Source organism: Euwallacea fornicatus, chromosome 10 (assembly GCF_040115645.1).
Source record: "Euwallacea fornicatus isolate EFF26 chromosome 10, ASM4011564v1, whole genome shotgun sequence".
In the NCBI taxonomy this organism is placed as follows: Eukaryota; Metazoa; Arthropoda; class Insecta; order Coleoptera; family Curculionidae; genus Euwallacea; species Euwallacea fornicatus.
In genome coordinates this window covers 5,202,850-5,230,196 of record NC_089550.1, presented here as the reverse complement: position 1 = coordinate 5,230,196, position 27,347 = coordinate 5,202,850, and the positions used below count along the sequence as shown (strand labels likewise).

Genomic DNA, 27,347 nt, shown 5'->3' with positions numbered 1-27,347 from the left:
ATTGGACTTATGCATTATTGAAGGCGCGCGAATGTTGTTAAATAAATGCGATAGTTGACGTAGCCGTGCCTGACCGATAATATGATTGGCTGATTGGCTAAACTAAAAATATCCCTATAGAAGGCTCAATTCAGAGTATAAACGAAAATTTACCAACTCAACTTTAAAGCGATGTTAGGATTTTCTTGTAAATTTTTAATTATCGTAGTAATCTCGTTTGCTACACCTAAAGAAATTTTTATTCATTAACCCAACTTTTCGATTCGTTAGCTCCACCTTTAAACATATAACGATGATATAACGATTCCGAGTCCTAAATCCGGACGGAATCCCGTAGAAATCAGATATGAAACTTCCACTTGCCAATTAATGAAATGATCCGGACATACCTTAAATTAGGATAAATTCAAATTTCCAGTCAGCACCATTTTAGTAGCTGATAAGACAGTAAGCGCGCTTTGCATAATCGCGAAATATGAATTTTTCCCATCAAATAATTGCTTAATCTTTGCTTTAGATTCAAGAAGAATGACTAGGAAACGTCATTACCAATGCTGCGATTTATTGAGTTCACAATTAGGTTTTGCTGAGTTCAGGAGTAGCAGATCGGGACGTCTGAATTATACGAATAAATATAATATTGTGTTTGAATGCGTGTTAATCGAATGTTCACCTCATATCTAGCTAAAGTCCCTTTATTATGAAAGCAAACTGACGTGACAAATGGCAAGGAATAGTTGCCAACTAACAAATTTAGCTTTATCTTTGTGCCATTGCGACTGTATACAGGGTGTTTGATAATATAGCGACAAACTTTGAGCGGATGTAGAGCTCATAAAAACGAGTTTTTAAAACGAATAAAGTTTGGTCCAAAATCGTTTCGTTCAAAGATACACGAACATTAATTTTTCACTAAATGTTTTTTTATATTTCAACAAAGGTTTTGAATACGGACATAAGATTGTTTGCCTTCATGTCCTTCACCCCTACTAAAATACAATAAAGTTAATTTCTTCGAAATAATTCTAAAAATTCGCACTTGAAACCTATACTGGTTTATTGTTAGGCACACGAATGAGAAATAGTTTTTTTTATCTCGGAAACGACTAATTGAACAATCAAACACTAAGAGGTCTTTTCTTATTAAGAATGAATGGAATATTATGAAAAAAATATAGGTATTAAAAGTCAGTGGTATACCATTTTTTTAATCAAAAACATCGTATTGAATGGCAGCACAGCGCACCACTGGTGTAAATTGAAATATTCTGCTTACTCAGGAACGTGCACATTTATCCCACCATGGCGTGTCCCGAATTTTATATCCGTATCTTAAATCATTTTTGAAATATTAAAATATATATACAGGGTGTCCTCGAGTTACGTGGCCAAAATAATACCGCAGATTGTTTGAGTGAAAATAAGTCGATTTAACTAAACTTCCCTTAGTCCAAAAGTTGATAATTATGGAGCTACAGGGGGGTTAAAGGGGTGTTAAAGTTGAAAAAAAAATCACATTTTCTTTAATATCTTTCGATTTCTTTGAGTTAATTTCACGAAATTTCATATTTGAGGGTGTTTTAGGATACGAAATTCAAATTTATTAACGATTTAGTTGTTTCTTCTAGGGGGCGCCACAAGCGACCATTAGGACACATTTAAATCTCTGTAACTTTTTCGTGCCACGGTGTATATTATTTTGGTATTTAAAAACCTTTTTCCCTACCTTTTATACTTAGAAAAGGTATACTTTATTGACGTCGCTAGAAGCAACGGTTTTGGAGAAAAACGCATAATTCTAATGCGCTGCATATTTGCGTTGGCGCTTTTAAGTAAATAACTCAGTTGGCTATGTTTTTAATTGACATTTTAACACTTGAATTTGTTTCTCAAATGTCAGTTTTTTTATTTAGCCCTCAGTTTTTCTTGTCAGTTTCGCTTCTTGTTCCTGTAAATATCCATAAGTATGGCCAATAAATTCACTTATTCTGAAATGGTGGATATGCTGTTAGTTTATGGACTTCGCCGTTGTAATAGTCAAAATAATATCTGATTTTGAAAACTTATTGTTATACCTTTACTAATAAGTATTTTTGAAAAACTTAATTTTTTTTAACGGAAAATAATTTTAAGGTAATTTGCATGCATCATCAGGCTTAGATGCATTTTTCTCCAAAACCGTTGCTTCTAGCGACGTCAATAAAGTATACCTTTTCTAAGTATAAAAGGTAGGGAAAAAGGTTTTTAAATACCAAAATAATATACACCGTGGCACGAAAAAGTTACAGAGATTTAAATGTGTCCTAATGATCGCTTGTGGCGCCCCCTAGAAGAAACAACTAAATCGTTAATAAATTTGAATTTCGTATCCTAAAACACCCTCAAATATGAAATTTTGTGAAATTAACGCAAAGAAATCGAAAGATATTAAAGAAAATGTAATTTTTTTTTTCAACTTTAACACCCTGTAGCTCCATAATTATCAACTTTTGGACTGAGGGAAGTTTAGTTAAATCGACTTATTTTCACTCAAACAATCTGCGGTATTATTTTGGCCACGTAATTCGAGGACACCCTGTATATATTAAAAATTAAATACCCTGTATTATAGAAAGGACGCGATTTCAGGCATAGCTTTTTTCTATTTTAAGTACTCGTTTTTATGAGCTCTACCTTCCTTAAAAATTTCTCGACATGTTTATGAAACACATATACAGGGTTATTCACGCTATACGGCTCGGAATATTGTGGCCAAAATACGAGGTTTTCTAAAAATTTTTCTTTTGGGTTATATGGGGATCTATTATGGCTACTTTTTAAAATTATTTTCATATTATACAGGGTGTCCCAAAAGTGCTAAAAGTATCAAAGTTGTGTTTTTTTAAATGGAACCCCTTGTATATTGTTGCATTTTTGGATTCTCCGATCAAAATAAATGTGTGTTTTAATAAGGTTTACAATACCTAGCACTTACGGTTTTTGAAATAATTTAAATTTTGTAAAAATTTGGCCTAATTTTCATGTTTTAATCACTTAAGCAGTATTTAAGTTATGTAAGCGTAATTTACAGTGTAGTGTAATAATGGATCATACTTTATATCCCAATCATGAAAAACTTGCCAGCTTATACAGGGTGTGCAAAAATTAAAACTATTCAAATGAGGACTTTAAGTGGCTATAACTGGATTAATTTAAATGCAATGCCATATTTTTTAACTTACCAGGATATGTAGTTTTTAAACACCCATCGAATGGTACTAGGATGTTCATAGCTAAGTCTTCGCGTTTTTGCAGAATGCACTAAATAATGGCTCCTTGCGCCATTTGGCGTCTTTTAGTTCAAAGTTCCAATGTATCTAGTTGCCTATGATATTTCAAAATATCAGATAGTTAATTTAGTTTATTTTTTAGTTTAGTCTGCAAAGGTACTTTTTTTCTAGAGTGTGTAATGTACCCTCAGGCTACGCCTATGCCTATGCAATCCGTCCGATCATGTCCGTGATGACCATATGTTGGGAACCCATTTTCTTCCTGTAAGGGTTGCCCTGCATAAAGGAACTTTCACTCTTTTATCCTTATCAAGACAAAGGTCTAAATTCATCCATATTTGGTCAAATTCTTTACAGCTGCAATTCCCCGTAAATTCTCAATTTTTGCCTTTGTCTCAAGATACGGTTTAAGGATTTAAAAAGTTACCAACTGTGGATTGACCCTGTTAATGGGTACCGATCCCCTGATTGGGTATTTAAGCTACCCCGAATCCCATAAACTCTCTATTACTCTAAAAATCCTCTCTAATGTCAAGATCATTTTAGTTTTTACCGATTAATACATAAAAGGAATTGTCTACAATACGCCTCCAACAACTCCACAGGATATGAAAACACGTATAAGAGACGCGTTTGAAACTGTTACTCCGCAAATGTTGTCCAGAATTAGCGGTGGTTTTGAAAAAAGAATTTGTAAGTGTTTGGAAATGGACGGTCGACATTTCGAACATCTGTAATAAATATTTTGTTTCCGTTTTATGTTATACTTGATATGTGATTTAGAACTTTGAACTAAAAGACGCCAAATGGCGCAAGGAGCCATTATTTAGTGCATTCTGCAAAAACGCGAAGACTTAGCTATGAACATCCTAGTACCATTCGATGGGTATTTAAAAACTACATATCCTGGTAAGTTAAAAAATATGGCATTGCATTTAAATTAATCCAGTTATAGCCACTTAAAGTCCTCATTTGAATAGTTTTAATTTTTGCACACCCTGTATAAGCTGGCAAGTTTTTCATGATTGGGATATAAAGTATGATCCATTATTACACTACACTGTAAATTACGCTTACATAACTTAAATACTGCTTAAGTGATTAAAACATGAAAATTAGGCCAAATTTTTACAAAATTTAAATTATTTCAAAAACCGTAAGTGCTAGGTATTGTAAACCTTATTAAAACACACATTTATTTTGATCGGAGAATCCAAAAATGCAACAATATACAAGGGGTTCCATTTAAAAAAACACAACTTTGATACTTTTAGCACTTTTGGGACACCCTGTATAATATGAAAATAATTTTAAAAAGTAGCCATAATAGATCCCCATATAACCCAAAAGAAAAATTTTTAGAAAACCTCGTATTTTGGCCACAATATTCCGAGCCGTATAGCGTGAATAACCCTGTATATCATGTCACATTTGACAACAGTGGGTATTATTTGTGTGATGACGTCAATCTGTTTCTATAACGGATAGATTATAATTAAATATAAACTACAAACTAATTCGAATAAATTAAATTACATCGAATACTAAACGTAGGCATTAATTAGGGTTTTCGTTTGGTTATTTTACCAAAGTTTTTAATCGATAATGTAGTGTGTTCATATGAAAATCATCCAGATCCATTACTTCTTTTCATATGAAAATTAGATCTAAACCAACAACGTCTAAAATGAACAATGAAGTGGTGCATTTCAAGTTGGTACCAATTTTAATGTGGATTCCCCCTCCCCTCCATTCATGAGTTCTTCAAGATGGCATAGAGAACGTTTTTTTTTAATTTTTTTTGCCTCTACTTGGAGAATGGTTCTGCCGATTTTTAACCCACATCCTTGAATCAAGATACTGAGAGCGATAAAACCATTAGTACGGTTGAATGAATTTTTTTTGTATACTGTATTAGATGAGGGGTGGAACATCTATTGCACGGCATGCCGAACTTAAACGTTCACTTTGATGTTTCGATTGACTCAATTAACTTAAACCTCTTTTTTACGAAGAAAACGTAAGAGCGATGGCGGCTTTTCCAACGACCGAATGCACTCTATTGCATTAATTACTGAAATGAGTTGAGATTTGAAAGCAGATGCCATCAGAGAAGAGTTTTGAAAACGTCTTCACGTAGAAGTGATATGTTCTAGAGTCTCAGAGCTACTAAAGGACAAAAGTTAAGCCCTTTGACGCAATATCAAATCTTTTTGGTTATATAAGTAGTGACCTCCTTGTAGCTCTTACACTACTTATTGTAAGATGCACTATATAACGTATTTTTACCTGCTTCTCGACGTGAAAATGTAACAAAAATATGCACACTTTTTACCCTATTATCGACTATAATTTCAGATCGATCAAGGATGCGAGTTGTCGCAGGGACTCATTCGAAAAGATGATAAATGATGATGAAGAGGAAGCCTGGTGCTTTCTCATCATTTTTGTGTGTAGCAAGAGAAAAATCTGAGAAAGTCGATACATGCAAACTTCCTTTTAGTTGTGCCGCGACACTAATCTCCAGCTTTCATTAATGGAGACGAAGCTATGAGGATAAAGAGCCACCGGGATGCTTCAAGAATCTATTCCTGGTTGTTGAAATCGGTTAATCAGGGAAATTGTGGGGATTTCCCAAAGTTGAGAAGTTTTTGCTCTTGCACGGCTCGCTTTTGGCAGGAACGACTCCGTTATTTTTATTATTATTTTATTTATTAAGACGCAACAAGAGTACGCCGTGGTCTATCATTTTGCGCTACAAGCAATTTCGCAAATCGCAACATAAAATAATAAATCTACAAGTGGCGAAAATGACGGTGATTTCATTTTGAGGGCACATTGTGACTTTTCCATTACAGATGTAGTAATGCGTCCAGCTCCATAAAAAAGCCTCGAGTTTCCTCTATCGATTGTCTGTCTATCACATTTCCTCTCAAATATCTAGAAATCGCTTTAAATTCAAGACGAAGCAAAAAAGTCGGAAAATTTGCCATTTGTTCAATCCAAAGAAGTTTCAAGAGATCCGGAGGGCTACTTTGATGAACGAGAGATAGACTGATTTTATTTTTGTTTGTACTCGACAGTTAAAGCGAGATAGTCTGATTCCTGCACAAGTCCGAATGTGATATCCCAACTCAGTCTACGTGTTCAGCACAAACAGGACTTGTCCATCTGTCGAAATTTATGCTGAATGATACGTTACCCTTCACACACATTTAAATGGGAGCTGGCCTCAATTTTGTCACGAATTTCGAACAATTGTACAACTGTTGCAAATCTGTTGCGTCTGCTGAATGGGACCGTTTTCGACGATTTAACAAGTGTAATCCTGCGAAGAGCGATGATTTACTATCAAGTCAACAACTAAATTCTAATTCAAGAGGAAGGCACAGGATCACTGTATAAACTAAGGAAAATATGGAACAATAAAGTATCATTAGAAAGTATTTTGCCTCGACCCCTGAGTGTTTTGCGCCATATTCCCAAAAGAAATCGCATAATTAAAACTCCCGAGTGCGCCATATTTAGGCGTAAATGCGAAGTATAAATCTGCAACCTGAGCTGCAAACATGACACTTTATTTGATTTCTTTTAGAAAGTGAGAGCGACACACAGAAAGATGTTTTAAGGCAATCGTGATAAGTTTTCTGACCAATTTCTATGAAAGAATCGACACAAACGTTCAGTATCAGCGTGGCACATCATGTGCCATACTCGCTGCAAACATTTTCAACCAATCTATCTCAATCACTGATTTTAGCAAAACGTGTTACCGATAATACATCGATAAAATTTTGAGCCTCAAGCCTTGAAATTACGTAGAATTCGCGCATAAATATTCATGAATTAATGTATATTTTTCAAAAGCTAATTCAGTATAGGAACGATTTCCTATAAGGTCAGATGTTAATAAGTCAACGTCAAAAACATTATTACGGGCGATTCGTATTATTGGTTCAATTGATCACGGTCTGGACAAATATTGTAAAATTTATTTTGTATTGTTGAGACCGTTGTTAACCACGCGCGCTAATGTGGACACAGAACAATTTGGTCACACTCCGTTCATAGACAGGTCAAATATTACATCTATTTTCTATTGTTTGACCGTAACTCGACTGAGCGTGCCACAACAATATAAAAAGAATCTTTCAATGTTTGACCAGTGCGTGACCTGACCGATAATATGAATCGACATTTAATATTTTCGTAATAAATTTCACGCGTTCATGCATGCTACTGCGTGTACGAACGTGTTATTCTGTGCAAGTGATAAAAAATTGGTTTGTCTTCGGCGGCAGCACAAAGCGGAAAGGAATACAAATGTACTTTTGTGCAGGCTGTAAAGTGCATAAACCGTCGATTATGATTCATTCGTAATAAAAATTGCTTTATCTTCGGCGGCAGCCCGCCGATAGTTCAGCGACAACTCCACTGCCGACGGTGAATACAAATGCTCTTTTATGTAAGCTACAGGGTGCATAAAACGTCGTTTATGATGAATGTGTGATAAAAAGTTGGTCCATTTTTAGCGCAGCCCTTAGGCAGCTCAGCGACAACTTCACATCCCAGAGCGAATAAAAATGGAACGAATAAATTTATTGTTATTTATCTTTCAGTGTCAGTCAATTCTAGATCGTAATTCGACGTCCGGTTTATAAATCCGGCTTTAACAATGCCCTTCTATTTCTTTTAAGAAAACATATTATCCTATTAAGCGCAAATCGGGAACTAAAAGAAATATCGTGCAGACTTGTTAATAAGCAAAAGTTCGTTGTAAAGCTAACTTTCTTAGGATGAATTGATTATAAGCACTATAATGATGAAAAAGCCAACATTGCCATACAAAGCTCGAGATTCCTAAAAATATAAACGCTAAAGAGCTCGAAATCAAACTTCGCAGAGTAGTTTTTTCTGGACGAGACATGGATGTTTTCTAAAGTAAATCCAGGAAAATCTTGGCAAGATTTTTCAATAAAAAGTGTTACACGTCCATCAGGCTTTAAATGAAAAAAGTTTATTGTAGTGAATGCCGCCACAGAAAAGGGCTTTATCCGGATGCGGGTTTAGTATGTAGTAGACGAACAAATTGAATCAGAAAGACATGAAGTGCTTCATGCGCCCCGTATCGATGCAAATTTAATGCTGTTGAGTTAATACGGGCCAATGTAAAATGGTATTTTCACAAAACTTGTTGAGCATACAGCAAGAAGCTTTAGATCAGGAGGAACCGACGTCTGATTTTGTCTCGTTTTTATCCTGCAGAGATTACTTGGCGCAACGTTCCTTTTTTGTTGATTTTACAGTCGCTCCGTGCAAAAATTGGGAAGTATTTTGCCTATTTATGCTGACTTTGACTCACACCTCAAATCTCCTTTTTTGCTTCGTTCCCGAGTGTCCGCAAAGCACATTTGCATGCAAATTTCGCAAAAAATTAAACTTCTACTCGGTCATTGGTCAGTTTCATACCTTCCGGCCAACGGTTGATTCTCACTGAACCTGTCCGTCCCATATCCGTCTCGAAGCCGTTCCGTAATCCATTGCGAACCGCTTTCGTGCGTGTGCACATTTAGCCATGCTCAGTGCACTATCAAATTCTGAACAATGTATACGGAACGGATACGGTATAGAAAGGGAACGTACACGAGCTTCAATTTGGCGGTTTCGTATCTCACGGATAGATTCGAAATGAGCCAGCACATCCGGAAACGCCTACCTGTTCAGTAAAATATGCGGAAAATAGAAATGACCCATCACATCTGAAGAGGAAATCCATTTCCGTGCACCTAATCGGAAACGCCTACATATCCGGTCGGTAAAATGCACATTGTAGTGGAGAAGACAAAACTGTTGTTTATTTTGCTTCAATAACACCTTAAGTTTAATAATGAGTGGGACGTCTTACGTGGGCCGCAATAAACTGATACTTTCCACACAGTTTCTGTGCATCGCACATTTTAAAACAATTAATATTTAATTAACAGGGATCTACACTATGAATCTGACACAGCTGGCTGGTTAAATTGCTGTATTGGAGTACGGATAATTGAATTTTGAACTTATCCGTGAATATCAATGAATATTAATCACCCGACCGAGCTAAGTAATTCTGCATGCACCCGAAAAGTCGATGTTGATTTTGGTTGCATTTAGCATTTACTGTGAAACCGATAAATGAAATTCGGTACGCGTGCTGAATTATGCCTTTTAAGTTAATCAGCAAGGATGCTTTAATAAGCGTCTTAAGTTAGGAATATATCTATGTCAATAAATTGCCTTCAAGTCGTAAAAATATCTATTAGGCTTAGAAAGTTTTAATTTTAGAACTGAGCACGAAACAGCGTTCATAAAGCGCTTTCGGTAGGAAAACACGGAGTAAACTTTTATTTCATTTTTGGCCATAATTTTCTCAATTCCCTTCCGAACTTAACCATAGGCTTCCCTGATTTAGTTTCCTGTTTAAAGATCGATATCATGGAAACCAAACGAAAGTTTTACGTTGAAAAATAGGGGCAAATCTTCAAAAGACGCTTAACTCTTAAATAAGCTGATAAATGAGCTGGAGCGAAAAGGGCTGTCGCACAACATATAGCCGCAAATAAACTTCCGGTTCTGGGTGTTACGGATTTATGAATTCGACTTGAAATTTACATGACCTCCGTACATCTAGAACATTCAAACAATTAAATTTGAAAAATGTCCTTGTCCTGAGATACGGCAGAGTTTCGGCCAATCATATCAATTTATTGCCTAATGGAATCTTCCTGGCATTCAATAAAAAAAGCTTTTTTTTATTTACAAGACCAAAAGGCAGCAAATTTACTTCCGCAGTGTTATTCGTTATTCGTCGGAGCGAGTCAGGTCAATAAATTTACGTTTTCCGAATGGTACCCGTGAAGAATCCAAAGCAGTGAATGAGCGGCAATGATACAAAACGTCATACAGTTACGTGCATTTTTATTGCCTAGGAAGTAACGGCACTACTTTGCATTACTCTAAGCGACGTCTGCGCAGCCCGCTATTCGTCGCAGCATTTCTGAAAGTGTACCCACTCCACGCATTCGAGTCCAATGACAGTCTCAAGGTGACATCACGCATAGAGACAGATGACAAGGAGTAAATGTTTTGTAGCGTATCTCTGTCTGTTAAATAAGCGGGAAGTGGGACAGCAACGCCGTGTTTTCTGATTTGGTCTAGTTGCGTGCCAATAATCAAATAACACATTAAAGTACAACAATTGAAAAATTGGACTTTAACGTAGATAATAAAAAACTGTGTTAACAAATTACCCGTCAACAAAATATCTTCTGTTGGAGTTCCAGGACTAAAGAATTGCCATGTGCCAGCCCTTCTTGATATAAAAAATTATTTAAGTTGACGACATCAAAGTTAGGGTAAAAATAACTGAAGCTGCGCTCCAACAAAGAAAATGTAAGCACTTGAGATTCCTCCACCCTTATGATTAAAACTTTATTTAAATCTAGACCAGGAAAGAATTAATGCACCTATTTTAGGAAAGCGTCTTAGTTTCCGCTTAGGGAAATCAGTTTCGTTGGCAGGTATGATATCATATTGGGCGAAACTGAATATCCTTCCCTGAACTTATTTAGAATTTCAATTTTCATCGAATCTCACAAAATTTCATCTTTGAAACTGAAACCTTGATGCAACTTTCGAAGTTTGAAGAAGCAGAGGATCCTAAAGTGTATGTTTGACCTAAAAAGAATTGAGATCGTAAAAGGAACAGTGAACATTCTCTCTCACCATTATATGGAAATGGACTCAATTTATACATACAGTTTCGATAAAAGTCCCAATATCGTGGAATATTCCAAAAACGGTTTAACTAAAATTTCCTGCAAGAGACAATGCTACTTATTTTTTTCGCAGTTTAATCACCTGTTATTCAATAACAATATAAAATAGAAAAAAACTAACCATTCTCTAATGTCAGTTTTGAAAGATATTTCGAATGGCATTAATTCCAAATTTTGAAAAATTCTCAAAAAATCAAACATTTTGAAAATATCTGAATTGCTAAAACTCGCACATCCTGTAACTTTTTTTCAGAAATTGGCCCTTTGGAACGAGGTACTGCACGATTAGCAATTTTATAGCCAACGCAACAGTAACTGCCAGCGTATTTACTCTCACAGGAATATCCTGTGATAGGTAAGTGGACGTGTAGAAAATGTCCATTAACGCTAACTTTTTTTAATGCATAACTCTGAGCTTTCATTTAATGCATGAGTTTGCCCGCGATGTGATTGGCTTGATGTCATTATGACTGCTTGCTTCTAACCAATTACCACACATATGCTTAACTCGTGATGCGTCACTTATGAAGGGTACAGGTTCTGACAGAAGTCTATATACGCCGACGAGTTCCGTTATGGAACTGGTACTAGTTCTAGAAACGCATGCGCTTGGTGTGGTCAAGATGCCTGGAGAAGTGTTTCTCAATTCAGACAAATTTCAAGGGAAAAGTACATGTACGATTTTTATGTTTTAGATATTTAGCAATTGTGCGTCCTTTACATCCGAGAATGTCAAGAAGGGCATCTTTGATAGCTATTTTCATCATTTGGACTGCAAGCATGACTTTCGCGTCGCCATGCTTGCTATACTCAACAACAATTACCCACAGGTAATCCCTCTATTATTCTTTACGCCGTAAACACTAAACAATGGCAGTCGTGCTGCACTGCCCCGATTTGGGGCCGGTAAATGGAACATTACAGCACCTGACGATTTAAGTTTGTTTGCTAAACAAACTTAAGGCGCCAGAAAAACCCGCGTAATACATACGTGAATTAAAAAATTCGTTAACCCCATCGCATACACGTTCAGCATCTACGAATGCTCTTTTAAAGTTGTTATTATCGCATAAGAACCGCTGAATAAAATAAAATAATATTCGATACACGTCCAGTAGGTGTTGTTACGGTGTTCATTGGCGCAGCCCCTTGAGCCTCACCCGTAAAAAGCTCGTGCTGTAACAAGTCACTTACTGTACTTGTGACGTAAATAACTATAGTTATCCAGGAAATATCCATTCTAACCTTACCATTTGTATTCCCCGCCAGCTTCGGTAAAATCAAACGCGTGGCTGTTCCGAAATACCCCAATGCAGGCCTCAATTGAACGAACGTGATCCGATTGACTGTAGATTCGAAGGAATGTTTCAGATATTTTTAGCAAACAGTTACTTAATATGCACGTCAACCTTATAAACGACCAGAAAATTTGGAATAAAAGTGTATGACTATGTAATACAATAAACCTGTTACGGTTAGTTCGGGTTACATAAGCACGTGCACTGAAATGGAAGTTGAAGAGGAGTGTGCTTAAGGTTGGAAGTATTTTAAAGTGGTGGATGTAGATAAATTATTTTTCCACTACTATAAGACTCCATTATTGGATATGTTGAATAATGGCAAAGTGCAACCTATTTCTAAAACAGTTGATAATAGTGGCACATGTATGGCTCATTATTAACCTAAAAGTCAAATGAAGAAATCGGCTATAATGTGATTATTATCTTCCATTCGTGTTTTGCTTATGGTCGCGCATAAAAACGCCTATCAAATGACATCTCACCGGTGATTTTTACCGCATTAGAAATATGATCATTACGGCACGGTGTCAGATAGCAACGTTCTAACTGCTGAAGATAACGCAACATCTCTAAGTCTTCAGATTATCTTAACCTAATTTCACATCTGAAAAGTAAGATAAACTATTGCAGATACGGCCGTTTTAGTCCGGCAAATAACGGTGTTTTCCGACTGTAGTTTTAATCGGTACGCGATTTTTAACACTGTGCAAATTCTAGTTAAGAAAAGGGACTTTTTAGGGAATAAAAAATAAAATAGAAGAAAGAATTATATTTCCTTCGTACGCTTATTATGCCTGTAGCTACAATTCTACTCGGCCTGGCATGTAATCTTCACTGAAATTGAACATCAGAAAATCATTGAAGCATTTTAATAAATCAATTTTCTGTGTTTTGACACTGTCTTCCAATAAAAAATACAAACATTTTTGTAATAAAACTGAGAAAAGTATACAATTCGCGCTTGTTAAAGTATAGTTGACATAGCGAACAAAATGAAATTTCTGTTTTTCTGCACTTCGTTATCTAAAAAATCCCTTTTTGTAACTACGTAGAACTAACGAACTGTTAAACCTTCTGAAAAGCGTGGTGAGAAAAATTACGACAGAAAATCTGTCATCATCTGCCGGATTATTAGTTTATCTTTTGTACATATCCGGCTATACGTCATAAACAAATTGTAAATAATAATACATTAATGACCTGTTTGTTTTTAGATATCGAGGATCAGAAAGAGTGGGGTGCATAATGATTTGGCCCGATAAGCAGCTTATCGGATCCAAATACGACTTGGGGTAAGTGGGCTGGTTTAAGTGCCTTTCTTTACATTATTGGACGAAATGGAAAGAGACACAATAAAACGCAACAACTTAACACTCATTTATGTACACCATGGCGTGTATAAGTTGTTGAATAGTCATTTATCGCCTTTTTTTCTAAAGCTCTTACATAAAGCAGGTTAATAATGATTCGCATGTGACTCGTTATTCTGCCCTGTTAATTAAAAAACATCTAGCATATGTATTTTCTCATTTAAAACTAAAAAGCGTATACGTAGGCTAATAGGAATGTTGACAGCTAACCCTATATCACTTTGTTAAATTAGCAAGTTGTAAGTCCAAATTACACGGTCGAAAAATATTTATCTAGCGAGATAATTGGCCACAGTGTCGTTAACATCTCTATTGTTGCTCTATTTATGATTTCCATAGAAATGAAAATTCGTTTTTACGTCCCAGCACTTTCGCTCTAAGCCTATTCGTGAGTGGAATAAATCTCATTACGCATATATTACGCACTCATTAAAAAAAATCTCAAGGGAGAGAAAACCAATTTGTATTAAAATTGGGGTAAATAATATTCGATCATTTACCCCAATGAGTGAACACAATTAAACCAAAGCACGCCCGTTATAAGGAAGTTTACCAAGATTTCCATGTAATATGTCTAGAACATGACCATTAAGGCATGACGTGTGTTCCATCTTAGGAAGGAATGTCAACTTCGCAAAATCACTAATATGCTATATACAGTGATGGTCATAGTAATAGCACACTTGGTTTTTTCAAAGTTTTAGCAAGTTTCAGTTTTTTTTTATAAATTAATATTTTGCATAGAATTATATAAAACTTTAAAACTTTATTAACATTAAAAAAAATTGAAGTAATAAACAGTACTTCTTGAAAAAAAGAAAAAGTAATTTTGGCTGGCCAAGCAAATAGCACACATTCAAAAAATAGCAAACAAATGCACAATAACAATTGAAATTGTCAATATTTTGTGGAGAATCCCTTGTTTTTTATTACAGCTGTTAATCTACATGGCATTGATTCCACTACTTTCTGGAGATAGTCTCTTGGAAGGGAGTTCCAGGTGTTTCTAATATTTTCCCATACTTCGCCTGCATTGGAGAGATTTTTCCCTTTAATTTCTCGTTTAACCCATTCCCACACATTCTCGATAGGGTTCAAATCGGGACTTTGAGGAGGCCAGTCTAAAACTTCGATTACATTATCCTCCAGTCACTGTTTAACCAGCCTCGAAGTATGCTTCGAATCATTATCTGGCATAAAAATATAATCAACCGGCATAAATTCAAAAACATATGGCTCCATTATGTTGGCTAATATATCCTTATATTGAAATTTGTCCATAGTACCCTCAATTCGGTAAATAGGTCCAATACCATGCCGTGCCACCCCACACCATTACTGATCCCCCGCCATGTTTAATTGTTTTAATAGTGTATCGTGGATCGGTACTGCTATTTTTTGGACGACGAACATACGTTTTTCCATCATTTCCGAACATATTCACTTTAGATTCATCACACCAGGGAATCCGGCGCTAAAATTGAGGGGGTTTATTAATATAGGTTTTTGCGAAATTTAAATGCTTCTTCTTCTTTCGATTAGAAACGTGTGGCTTCTTCTTAGCAATACATCCACGAAGGTTGTGCTGTTGTAAAATCCTTCTTACTAATCTGGCAGATAAATCCACTTGATAATCACTGAAAATTTGCCGCTTAATTTCTACAGATGTTAAAAAAGGTTGCGCTTTCCTAATCCGCACAATTAAGGCAACTTCTCGTTCAGTGACTTTTCTGCCTTTTGATGCACGTTGGTTATTTTCAAAACTTTGGGTGTTTTTGTGTAACTTTAAGGCGTTGTACACCATTTTCCAAGAACAAAATAATATCTTCGATATATCCGTAATGGATTTTCCTTCTTCTTTCAGTCTAATTATTATCTTTCGCATTTCGGGACTACAATGCCTCTTCCTGTCCCCTATTTTTTCAAAAAAATTCATGTATTAGTAGTCATTAAGAATTATAGAGTTAATATTAACTTACTTTTAATAAAAATATTCGACAGAAAATATGATTAAAGATATTAATGGTTAAACGTGCGATTTGTATGGCCAGCACTAAACTACAAATAAACCAATAAAATATAGACAAAGAATTTTGTATTGAGATTTTAACTGATAAGGCATTCTATGAGAAAAAATGAATACAAGAAAACAATTGTTATTAACATTTATTGGTATTTAGCACTTTTATGGTAAAAATTAAAAGTGTGCTATTTCTATAACCACGACTGTATCATAATACGATAATAATATCAAAAGATTATTTCGTTTCATAACGGCGAGCTGAAATAGGCGTTTAGAAAGTTTTCGAAGAGTGGTCGATAGTGTTAAGGTAATAGAACGAATACAAATTAATGATTATTTGATGCCTACGTAGTTATATTGCTGTTTGAACGTTTCAAAAGATTAAACCAATTGGTCTTTAGGACGTTAAATAAAGGTAAGTACCCTTGGATGAATATTAGAATCACTAATAATAAAAGAAAATAATTTTCATATGAACATTAATTAATAATCCTGCCGGTTCCTGCACACGAAACACAAGAAAGTAAAGACTATTTTGTGCTTTCTCAAACCGATCACGTTTCTTGCCTTCTCAACTCATTCTCGATTTCTTGACAAAAATACCAGACAACACCCGGGCTTGCAGCAGACAGCTCCCAATAAATGCAATTTTATGATTGTATTTTTTTTTTGGGACGGCTAACTGAGCCTGAATTTAAAGTCATTTCTAGACATTTTAGAGGAAACGCGATAAATATTGGATGCATTATGGTGTCTGTTACTGGAAAGTCACAATGTGGCCTCAAAGTGTTCAAAGTTCGATATTTTTCCACCTTGTAAAATTTAATTTCTCATCACTTTATGCTGCGACCTGCGGAATCTCTTCCAATGCAGGAAGACGCCCCAGAATATGTAATTTCCAGTACCATCATGATTTGAAATAACATATCTTTATTTCATCCGACAAGAAAAACATTTAAACCATGATATAATTTTGAGGCTAGAAGCAGGCAGTGTGAACGCAAAAATTTCGCGAACTTTAAGAGACCCTCACAATTTCCTTGATTTATCTACCGTAATGCCCGACAATAGACTTTTATAGGCAACCGAGATTTCTCGATCCTTCGAGTTTCATCGGGAGTCTTAATGAAACCAAATATACATGTTTCTTTTTTGACTGGTCCCCTGCAATTCCCAATGGAAACTATGGCGGATCGATGTTTATTATCGGATTAGTTTTTTTTTTATTAAAATGAGTATAGGTGGAAACGGTTTAAAAATATTTATTCCGAATTTGAAAATAAGGGAAAGTAATTACATTCACGCGTCGAGTATTAAAGATAAATGAGTACTGGGTTACAAAAAAAAATGTAAAGACAGCGCTTCTACCTCAATTTCATTCTTTTATTATTAATTTTGCGGTATTTTCTGTAACTCAAAAAGTGTTCTAATTTGCAACGCCAAAGAGCTGAAGCTTATAAAATATTAATTTAATTTTTTCTTTGTATTAAATACATTTCTAGAACCAACTTTCTTTCCATCGCTCACTCGATATTAAATATACCAGGTCTACCGGTATGAAATGAGCGCTATTTTGTGAAAATAAAACACCAATTTTAACAAGGAAAGAGAAAAAATATATTCAAAATATTGACCATTGCTCTCTAAACATTTTGACCACCTTTCTGGCAATTTATGGATACCACGCCAATAGAAATGTGCCTCTTTGGCAGCAAACCAATTAGACACCCAATTTTCTACTTCTTCGTAGGAATCGAAGTGCTGCTCAGCCAATGCGTATCCCATCGATAAAAACAAATGGTAGTCCCAAGAAATCAAATCTGGTGAATACGGCGGATGGGGTAGCAACTCCCAGCCAAGTGTTTTGATGATATCCTGAACCGGTGTTGCTTTGTGTGCAGGTGCGTTGTCATGGAGCAAAATTACCTTCCCGTGCCTTCTGGCCCATTCTGATCGTTTTGTGATTAATGCACTGTATAAATTAATCAATTTTTGTCGTTAGCGAACAGTATTAACGGTTTCACCAGGTTTTAAAAACTCGTGATGCACCACACCTTTCTGATCCCACTAAACACACAGCATTGCTTTCTTGACGAATCGATCAGGTTTTGCAGTCGATGTTGATGGTTGTCTCGAATCAACCCATGATTTTTTCCGTTTAGGATTTCGAAAATAAATCAATTTTTCATCTCCAGTAACAATTCGATGCAAAACTGATTTTCTTTCGTGCCTTGGAAGCAAAATTTCACAGGTGTTTTTTCATTTCTCCGTCTGTCTTTCATTCAATTCATGCGGCACCCATTTTCCACACTTTTGGATCTTTCCCATAGCTTTTAATCGATCAGAAATTGTTTGTTGAGGAACATTTAACATTTCTGCCATTTGCTTTTGAATTAAAGTGTCATCTTCATCCAATATTGATTGCAGTTCGGCGTCTTCAAATTTTTTTGGTGGTCTGCCACGTTCTTCATTTTGCACATCAAAATTGTCATTTCTGAATCGTTGAAACCATCTTTTGCATGTTGCTTCTGATAAAGCATAATCACAATATGCCTCGACAAGCATTCGATGCGATTCTGTAGCACTATTTTTCAAATGAAAGCAAAAAATTAATGCTTTCCGCGAATCATCATTTTATGGTACAAAATTCGACATTTTTGGCACAATGAAATAATATATTGTTATTTGTTCAGGGACTCGATTTGTACAAAATATGTTTGTCAGTTTGCATACCAACTAAGCAAACAAAAAAAAGGTTTGTTTACAACAAATGCCCTATATCGAGACATTTATATCCTGACGGTCACTTCATACCGGTATACCTGGTAGTTCGATATCCAGTCATGACCGCCAACACGTAATACGTAGTTAAAAGAGTAGTTTTAAAACGGACAAAATAGACTAGAGAAATAGAGAGTTTAGCAAAAATTAAAAAAAAAATGCCTCCCGAATAAACGTCGTTTGGACATAATTCACGTCCAATTATAATACATATTACAGGCCCCATGAAATTCTCTTAATTTTATTTACGTAAATGAAAAAGCTGCTATATATCTCCGATGTCACTCGGTATAATAGGCCGGTTATGCGACTCGGCAATATTTGGCAAGTTTATGGCCTGTAGGTTTATGGCTAACTTGACACAAACGGAATTTGGATCCCTTGCAAAGTTGTCACTTGATATTAATTTATTAAAGTGTTCAAGTTGCCAGGTGCAGAGTTAACATTCATAGTTAACCGGGTAAATAAATAATAAGAAAGGGTCAAATAAGTCTGGTAAAAGTCTAAGAGAAAACATCAGATTTTCGATTGTGATTTTACCTCACCGTCTTGTACGGCGTTTTTTCGTGGAGCTATAAGAACCTTTTACTCAAACGAAATCCTGACTCACTCATTAAGAAAATTATCACTTTATATCGGCAAAATTCTCATTTACGTGTATAATAATATTTTTTCCATTATCCAATATCTTATTTTAACAACGGACATCATATAATGCTCCTAGTACAAATACCTCGAGGTACTATGAGAAAAATACTCAGGTGTGAGGTAAAATGCACAAAAAGAGATTATTTCATTTTCTATGCAAATTTATCTGTTTTATCAATTAAACGATCGGAAAATAAATCAGAGGTTTAATGCAATAGTACGATACTTGACTTATCGATCATGATTATTCATGACAAACTTTCCTAGGAACAAAATATGAACCTTTATAGGGGAACGGTGCAAATTTGCAATGAATGACTGTTTGAATTTAAATACGTTTGAAGTACTCTTTTGTTCCATGTTAAACGTGAAATACGCTTCTTTTAAGCGGCCGTAAAGTACGTCAATATCTGCATCGTGCTAAGGAACCCCCAGAGAAAAAAATTGCGATGTAATTCCATGGAAAAAAATCAAGACATTCGTAGATCCGACAACATTGCAAATTTGACTTTTGAGTGAGTAGTGGCAAGAAACCCACGAGGCAGTATTCTATCCGAAAACAAATTTGGGAGATGGTTGACCGTTGCGGTTCTTTTGACATGTCTAGAATAAATTTGCCTGTGTACTGTCAATGTCAGATTTTTTTATGACAACGACATGAGGATGCGTATAAGATAGCTCACATGACTGTAACTGTTGTTCAGAAATAATTTCCAAAATCCAACTGGTTGCTGGTTACCCGTTTAATAAGAATCGGATAAGGTGCTAAGTTGAGTTCAATACAATATTACAAAACTTGGTGGTTTACACTTTTTTCTATCACAAACAAAATAGAGAAGATCAGACATTTTCAATAAATCACAAAATTGGTCAATTTCCATATTCTTCGAAATACTTCCGAAACTCCTAAAAATTTAACATCGTGAGGGTGTTCTAGGCGAATACCACAATATACCAATTTTTTCTACTAGCGAAATTAAATCTACGGTCAGCTCGCAAATAGCACTAGTGCATGCACTTAAAAAAGACACGCCGTATTCTTTAATAATGAAGTATACTGTGGACATCCACGTGTATTTTCTAACTTAATCTCCGTGACCCCCATTGCCAACCTTGAATCGTAAAGCTGATTATTCGGTTCCATATAAATCCTTTTGCATTATTCCTTTTCCTCTTAGTTGCTCAAAGCGTTCATTAAGAATTAGTAAAGATTTCACACGATCAAATAAAACCCACGTCTTTGGTCATGGAAAGGTTTGATAAAACAAGTATCGATTAGTAAGATCCACAAACCTGCGAAAACTCTGATTGTCAGTTTTCATTTAGATTTTCCGTGATTAAACTTTTACTTCGAAAGTAATTGTTTTCAATAGCTCAACCGGGAAATGTGCCGCTCTGTTTGTCCACAACTGTGATGCCTGAAAGTAGTATTAACCAATTTAATACTTGATTGCATTTTTTTTTGTCTTTAGTGTGTTCATGAGATACTCTGTCACCAGCACCGTTATACATAGTGTCATTAAAAGGCCAGCCTCAAGGGCAATTGTTCTTTGAGCAACAATATGCTAATTGCGTGATGTGTCAAAAGCTTTTGATTGCGTTGACCGAAAAGTTCTAAGTAAATTGAAGCTGTTTGGATTCAGAAGTTATTCCGATAGATTGTTTCAATAGTATTAAAAATTACTTCTTCACATAAATTTCTTTTACGCGCTGAAAATGAATTTTGTCAATTCTAGGCTTGAAAACTGCCTGCACAACATCTGATTTTTTCCGCATATGTTGAAGCTTTGTTCTCTACTGAAAAGTCATTTTGACAATGGGCAAAAATGCGTTAAATTTTAATACCACCTCTGCTGATTTCCCTACCAGTTTGCGGAAGAACCTAGTCTCGACATGACGTAAGATACAATAAGTGGTATTGCATTTTTTAGCAATATTTTGTTCGTTCTCCCACGTAAGGGCAGTTTATAGGGTGCCACGTGCTCCGAAATAAAGATTAACTGCCGCGGAATTAAGATAAATATTTAGATGCAATCCATTTCGCCTCGTGTTAGCAGCAGCGTGAGCGCATATTTTTTTATTCGACAGATTTATATTAATTGTAATTTCCTAATGTACACAATTCAAATTGATTGCACCAAAAAGCAACGTGTAAAATAAAGTATATTTGATTTTGTGTTGATATGTATCGGTAGATTTCTCGTAAAATTTCGTTTGGACACAAACGATTTGCTGGACTTGTTGCTGAACCTCAACTGAACTTAATCACCGGGGATAATCGACTTCATTACATGCTCATTGGGATTACAAGTTTGTTTAGGTTCGATAATTTAACATGTAAGTGACGTATGTATATTAGGAATAGTTCGATGCGCTAAGCGACATTCATACAGATTCAGGCTCTTCGTGTCAACTAACGAGTAAACGAATTTAAAAACAATTATTTTCGAGTTAGGGAGAGGTTTATTTCATATATTTTTCGACCAATGCTTGGGAATGCGTAAACCATTAGTTAATGCCATCCGCTCCCGGTGCCAAATATTTGAAACAATTTTCTGTTCCATCCAAGATAGCTACCGATAAAAAATTATGACCCCCTCGTTTAGTATCTGACGTTATTCGCTAGCGGTTAATATTTCTAGATTGAGACTAAGGGAAGGAAAATGAATTACCTATAAAAAATTACGACTTTAGATATTTCTTACCACTTATAAGAACTTTAATTACAACAAAATGGCCCATTTTCATATTTTACTGTAGCAGTTAACCAGTTAATGATGTCGTAGTAATTCCCTTATAAAAACGCGGGGAAAAGCACATGGGCTTGGCTATCCCTTAATTCCACAGTTTCATGTGGCCAACTACTGATTATACCCCCAACACGATTTCCACATCAATATTGAAACAGAATATTTTTTTTATTTATTTTTCCAGGTATCAGATGCTCTTTCTCGTGGTGGCTTACCTAGTTCCCATGACCCTCATGTCGATGTGCTATGCAATAATGGGCAAAGTCCTATGGGGTTCCAAGTCCATCGGGGAATTAACTCAGCGCCAACTGGATTCAATTCAATCTAAAAGAAAGGTATTAGTTTGATTCCCGGGTTTCTTTAGATTCGTGGCTATAAAGATTGCATTCTCCGATAAGAAAGCGTATATTTGAGACGAAGCAAACAGAATTAGTAAGTGTTTTTCAAGTTCAGTGGTGTCATAATTTTTATAGATTCTTAAAGAGAAAAGTAGGGAAACACCTGACGATATTCATATATAAAGTTTTCCATTAGCAATGACGGCTTGTTATGCGTGGAAATAGTCAGAGTGATAACTTCAGATTTCAATCAATCGTCAAAGAAATTATATTAAATACTTACCTGACCGAATTGCAAGGATTCAGTTGAGTGTCCAAGGCACTTGGCGTCAGTCATTATTGAACGCGTTATAGTACAGTGCGTCCACTATAGGAATATCCACCTTGGGAATCTCGTAAACGCTAATCCATTTAGACTTGGTTAAATGGGAGAAAAATCGGGGGTACCTTCGCGGTGCAGACAGATCTGCAAAACTATTTTTGGTCTTTCATTTCTCAGTGGATTGAAAAGAGGAAATGAAACTTTCGGATTTCTTTTTCATTTTTTCCCGAGCCATCACACGAGATAGATGAAAACTGAGACCACTTTTTCACACACTCTTGGTATCATCCCATGACCTTTCATTTCGTAAAAATGATGTGTTTTTTCTAAATACGGTCCTGCCAAGTTTTTGACGACTTTAAAACAACTTATTATTATGAGTTCAGTGATACACCCCACTTAGTAGTTTACGCATGACCGAAGTTGGAAAATGCAAATTTCACACTTTTCAAAAGTTTCTGCCATTTGTAAACTTTATGTGTTAAAAAACATCTGAATTTCCGCTCATCACCTGCCTATCCTCACGTGTCTTACAGTTTCTAAGATCCCAATGCATACATCGCCAAATTCGGGCACAGTGTATAGTAACATACTATTGAATTAGTCAATTAGGCAAAATACCGGGTGTTTCTGCAAAGTCCTAACCCCTCCTCGGTACTGGCAAAGTATTTGAATTTTTTGAAAAACTTCACATATTTTCGAAGAGCCTGCGCATTAGTAGAATATTTAAAGATGACTGCAATCATCTTCAATCGCAGGAAAAATTCCGAGTAGATTAAGGCTTATTACAACTTTATGTCCCATTGCCAGCTCTGGGCTTAATTAACTCGAGCAGCCCTTGACTGCACCCTAAGACTTGCCGTTGACATTACGATTTCGGTCTCAGTCTAATTGACTGTAGATGACCCAAACTGACGGAATTTAATAGAATCAAAAACGGTCTTCGGGATGTTGGAGTTAATTATAAATGTAGAGCCTGAAGTGATAATGAGCCTTAATCTTCTAGGAAAAAAATTTTCCCACTGTTACCCAACCCTTGTTTAAGGCTCACCGCCACCATTATTTTTTCCATTGAGGATATTAAACTATTTAGCAATTTCTAAGTAATGAGTCTTTTGTTTATTAGAGCTTACAAATGTCCTTTGAGTGTTGGTTTTAACATATATAATTTCCACAATGTCAATGGTGATCTAGCTTCGCGCAGCCTTTAAGCTTTCTCTTGGACCAGGATGGCTTCCTTATTGTTCTAAACAGTTCATAAACTATTTCTACCATTCTTGTTTCTTAAATATTTTTATTAATAAACCGATTAATGTTACTCTTCCTGTTTATCATTTCTCCCATCGAATGCTGGTACCATTCTTCATTCTCTAAAAGCGACTCTGCAAATATAGCAGTCCCGTTGCAGCTGAACCATTCAAGGGGGCTCCTGATTGGCCATAGATTTGCAGGAGCAACAGTACTAATTCAAATACATTACGTCACTTAAACATGCACTCGATAAAAGGCTTTTTAATATGCCTTGTAGTTTCAATAAGAGTTTCATAACCGCACTGATATAGTTATTTTTCATTGTTGTAAGTGCGCTATAACTGATTTATTATACATTCAATTTCAAGCGGCCTGTGAAGTAATCAAATTCACGCATTATACACGCAGCCAGAAGAGGGCTAATAACGTACCGGCAAATTGGACGGGAGGGACACCTCCCCTCGGTACGGTAATGATATGTATGACTTTTTACCAATGAGAACAACACCATGTGCCGATCACGCAATTATCATTATTTTCACGAGAGAGACCACTTGGATTTAAATTTAGAACAGCTATGGTAAGTACCCAATTTAAATAAAGAAATTAACACATCAACAAAGTTTTACTTTGTGTGTATGTTTCTCCTCAATACGGTCAACCTCATTGCCGTCACTCGTCGCTTCACTCCTATTTTTTTCAACTTGAAATCGTGTGCCAATGTGCTGCTTTGTCTGAACTAGTATCTTAATATATATAGAGGAATTTAAGTAGGTTAACTATCGTACTAGAAAAATGTGATGGCATAGACGATAAATTTAAAATTATTGATGTAAAATCAGATTAAAAATTAGCTCTTATTAGTGTAGTAGAAATTTTTCATTTTAATTGCTTCAGATTTAGTTATGCATTTCCTCAACAGTTCCTCGAATAATTATTATAAGTAGAGAAACTACAGTAAATTCGCAGCAAATCTAAAGTTTTCAAGAGGTAGGTTTAAGAAGATATGTCTTTAGTTTCCTCGCGTGTCGAAACATTATTCTGCTTACCTATTCTGATCAAGTTTGCATGTTGAACGTGTTTCCGAAACTTGGCTGCTGAGCGTCGTTCATATGCAATGTACCCTCTGGCATGATTTGATTCTTAAGTATTTAGTAATCATAACTTAAATCTCAACTTGACAATATATGTACGGCATTATCTGGTTAAATATAATGAGCAAATGTATTTTTATAACGTAATCACTTTACTGGTGAGTTGAGAAGAAAAACGGGGCTTAGATTAGAAATTTAAAGTCAACTTCAGCACTAGATTTCCAAATAAGCGCTTCAGTAATTTTTAAAAAAGAAATATACTCAGATAAATCCAGGCTTTCACTAACATACACAGTGCTTCCTCATATATTGATACTCCCTCCTCCTAGTTAGCTAGATGGTGAAATGTGATAAATACAGGAGTTGCGTATTTTCATAAAAAAATGTTTGCAGGGTGTCCCAGAAACAATGATGCAGTAGAATTGGCAGCTTAAAGGTCAAAATAATTTTTTCTTAATCTGTAAATTGAAAATAAACCTCACAGTTTTTGCATGGAAAACAGTACTTGAAGTTTCTGAGAAACTACCCTTCTCTAGTTTTAGAGGATGCTTCTCTAGTCTTAAGTAACTCATGCCATTACCCTATAGAAGTAAGGCAACTTCTGAGTATGAATTTTCATGTCAATGAATTCCGCGGGGTAATGAATCTCTGTGGCCACCACAAAGTCCTCACTTGAACTGATTGGATTTATGTTTTGAAATTTTCAAAAGTTATTATATACAAATTCACATCTTACAGCAGAGCGCCGTTATAGGGAAATATTCATTCCACCAATACTTCTGAGGCATGCTGCCTATCTGAAGCCGATACAAATCATGTATCTCGGAAATGTCAAAATTCATTGTTCAATTGAACTGAATAGTATGAATATCATGAACGTAGCCAGTGTTTCTTACAGTGGAGACACAAAAAACTAGAGAAAATTCCGACAAATATAGCAACGGTGACGAGGGTTTATTGACTAAAATTAACCGGCTTGGAAATTTATAACTCAAGTTATCTCGAAGTGAAATGATTTATCTGATATACTAGGTTTAAGAGAAATTAAGAACCTACGATTCGAGGAAACAAACATTAGAAAAATTGACTAAAAATAAATCCTAACACCCGGTAATGCTAAGTTATGGTTACAAGATAGGAGAATTCACTGCCTTAAATATCCCGTTGCATGAAACCTTATTTGAAATGTGGCACTAAACTGAAGGAGTCTAAAATACATACAAATAAAGTATATCGGGCATGATATAGGACAGTATAAATGATGTCTCAGATATAGCTTTTTAGATAACAAGCGACAGTAACCCTTAACTCACAAGTGTAGGCAAACACGCTAATGCGTTAAGAAACTTCCTTGCGAATAAGGTAGATTATTGCTCCCACGACCACGGTCCATACCCAAAAAATAAATAAAAATAAATGTTTAGTCCGGTCGGAAACGGAATATAATTGAGTTATTGGTACGGACATATTTTTCCTAATTGACTAACATAATAAATAGCATGTTACTATAATATTTTTAGCCAGAGCAGTATATTGCGCTATGTCCATCATTCATTTGTTTTTCGCACACGTGCATGTGTGTGTTAGTATTACCTAATACACGCGTGGGTTAGTACTTTTTTCGCAACTACTATTTTCGTTTACTGTTTACTTTCGATGTCATACCTAGAAAACCATAAGGTCCAAACAAAAGCCAGGAAACCGCTGAGCCTTTATGAAGTCTAGCAACTATATCTTTGACTGTAATAATTATCGTTATGTTCAAAGATAATAGAGAAACTCCGAATATCCCCCATTTTTTGTGATTTTAACTTAAATTAGGTAAGAAGATCATTAAAAAACTTTCAGAAAAACGTTCATCAGAGGTGCATCCTGGACAAATTCATCGATAGTCAGTCAGCTGGAATCAAAGAATTTTTGTTGAAAGCAAAATTACCACTTTACACTTGTAGAGTAAATATTTTAGCCAACAGTTGCGAAAAGTTCCCTCATTCGACTGATTGTGCTTTCAATCAAATATAGGAAAATATTCCATTTTGCACTGGTTACCAGCTTTCATTAATTTCTATTTGCAGGTCGTGAAAATGTTTATTCTGGTTGTATTGATCTTTGGACTTTGTTGGCTGCCATACCACAGTTACTTCATTTACATCTACTACGACCCCAGAGTTATTTACAATAGATATACACAACATATCTATTTGACCTTCTATTGGTTGGCAATGTCGAATGCCATGGTGAATCCACTCATATACTATTGGATGAATGCCAGGTCAGTAACAAAAATTAATTAGAAAATTCTCAACCCTCATCTCTATGTAATGCGTTCAGTTTAATTCACTTACGGGAAGGTTTGGAGATCAAGGTTGAACTGGAGGCATTT

The 27,347-nt window shown here is 35.5% G+C and overlaps 1 protein-coding gene across 7 annotated transcripts in view; it reads left to right on the top strand.

Moving 5' to 3' along the window:
• The window catches only part of LOC136341472 (tachykinin-like peptides receptor 86C), a 71,295-nt gene that overhangs the window by 40,130 nt on the left and 3,818 nt on the right, over nt 1-27,347 (top strand). For 5 of the 7 annotated variants that reach the window (XM_066286488.1, XM_066286487.1, XM_066286484.1 and 2 more), the window contains 5 exons: nt 11,340-11,441; nt 11,782-11,916; nt 13,602-13,679; nt 22,144-22,294; nt 27,040-27,236. In XM_066286488.1, the coding sequence (XP_066142585.1) occupies nt 11,340-11,441; nt 11,782-11,916; nt 13,602-13,679; nt 22,144-22,294; nt 27,040-27,236 (663 nt within the window). The remainder of the gene's footprint in view (nt 1-11,339; nt 11,442-11,781; nt 11,917-13,601; nt 13,680-22,143; nt 22,295-27,039; nt 27,237-27,347) is intronic. The other 2 variants (XM_066286489.1, XM_066286490.1) reach the window with 2 other exon arrangements.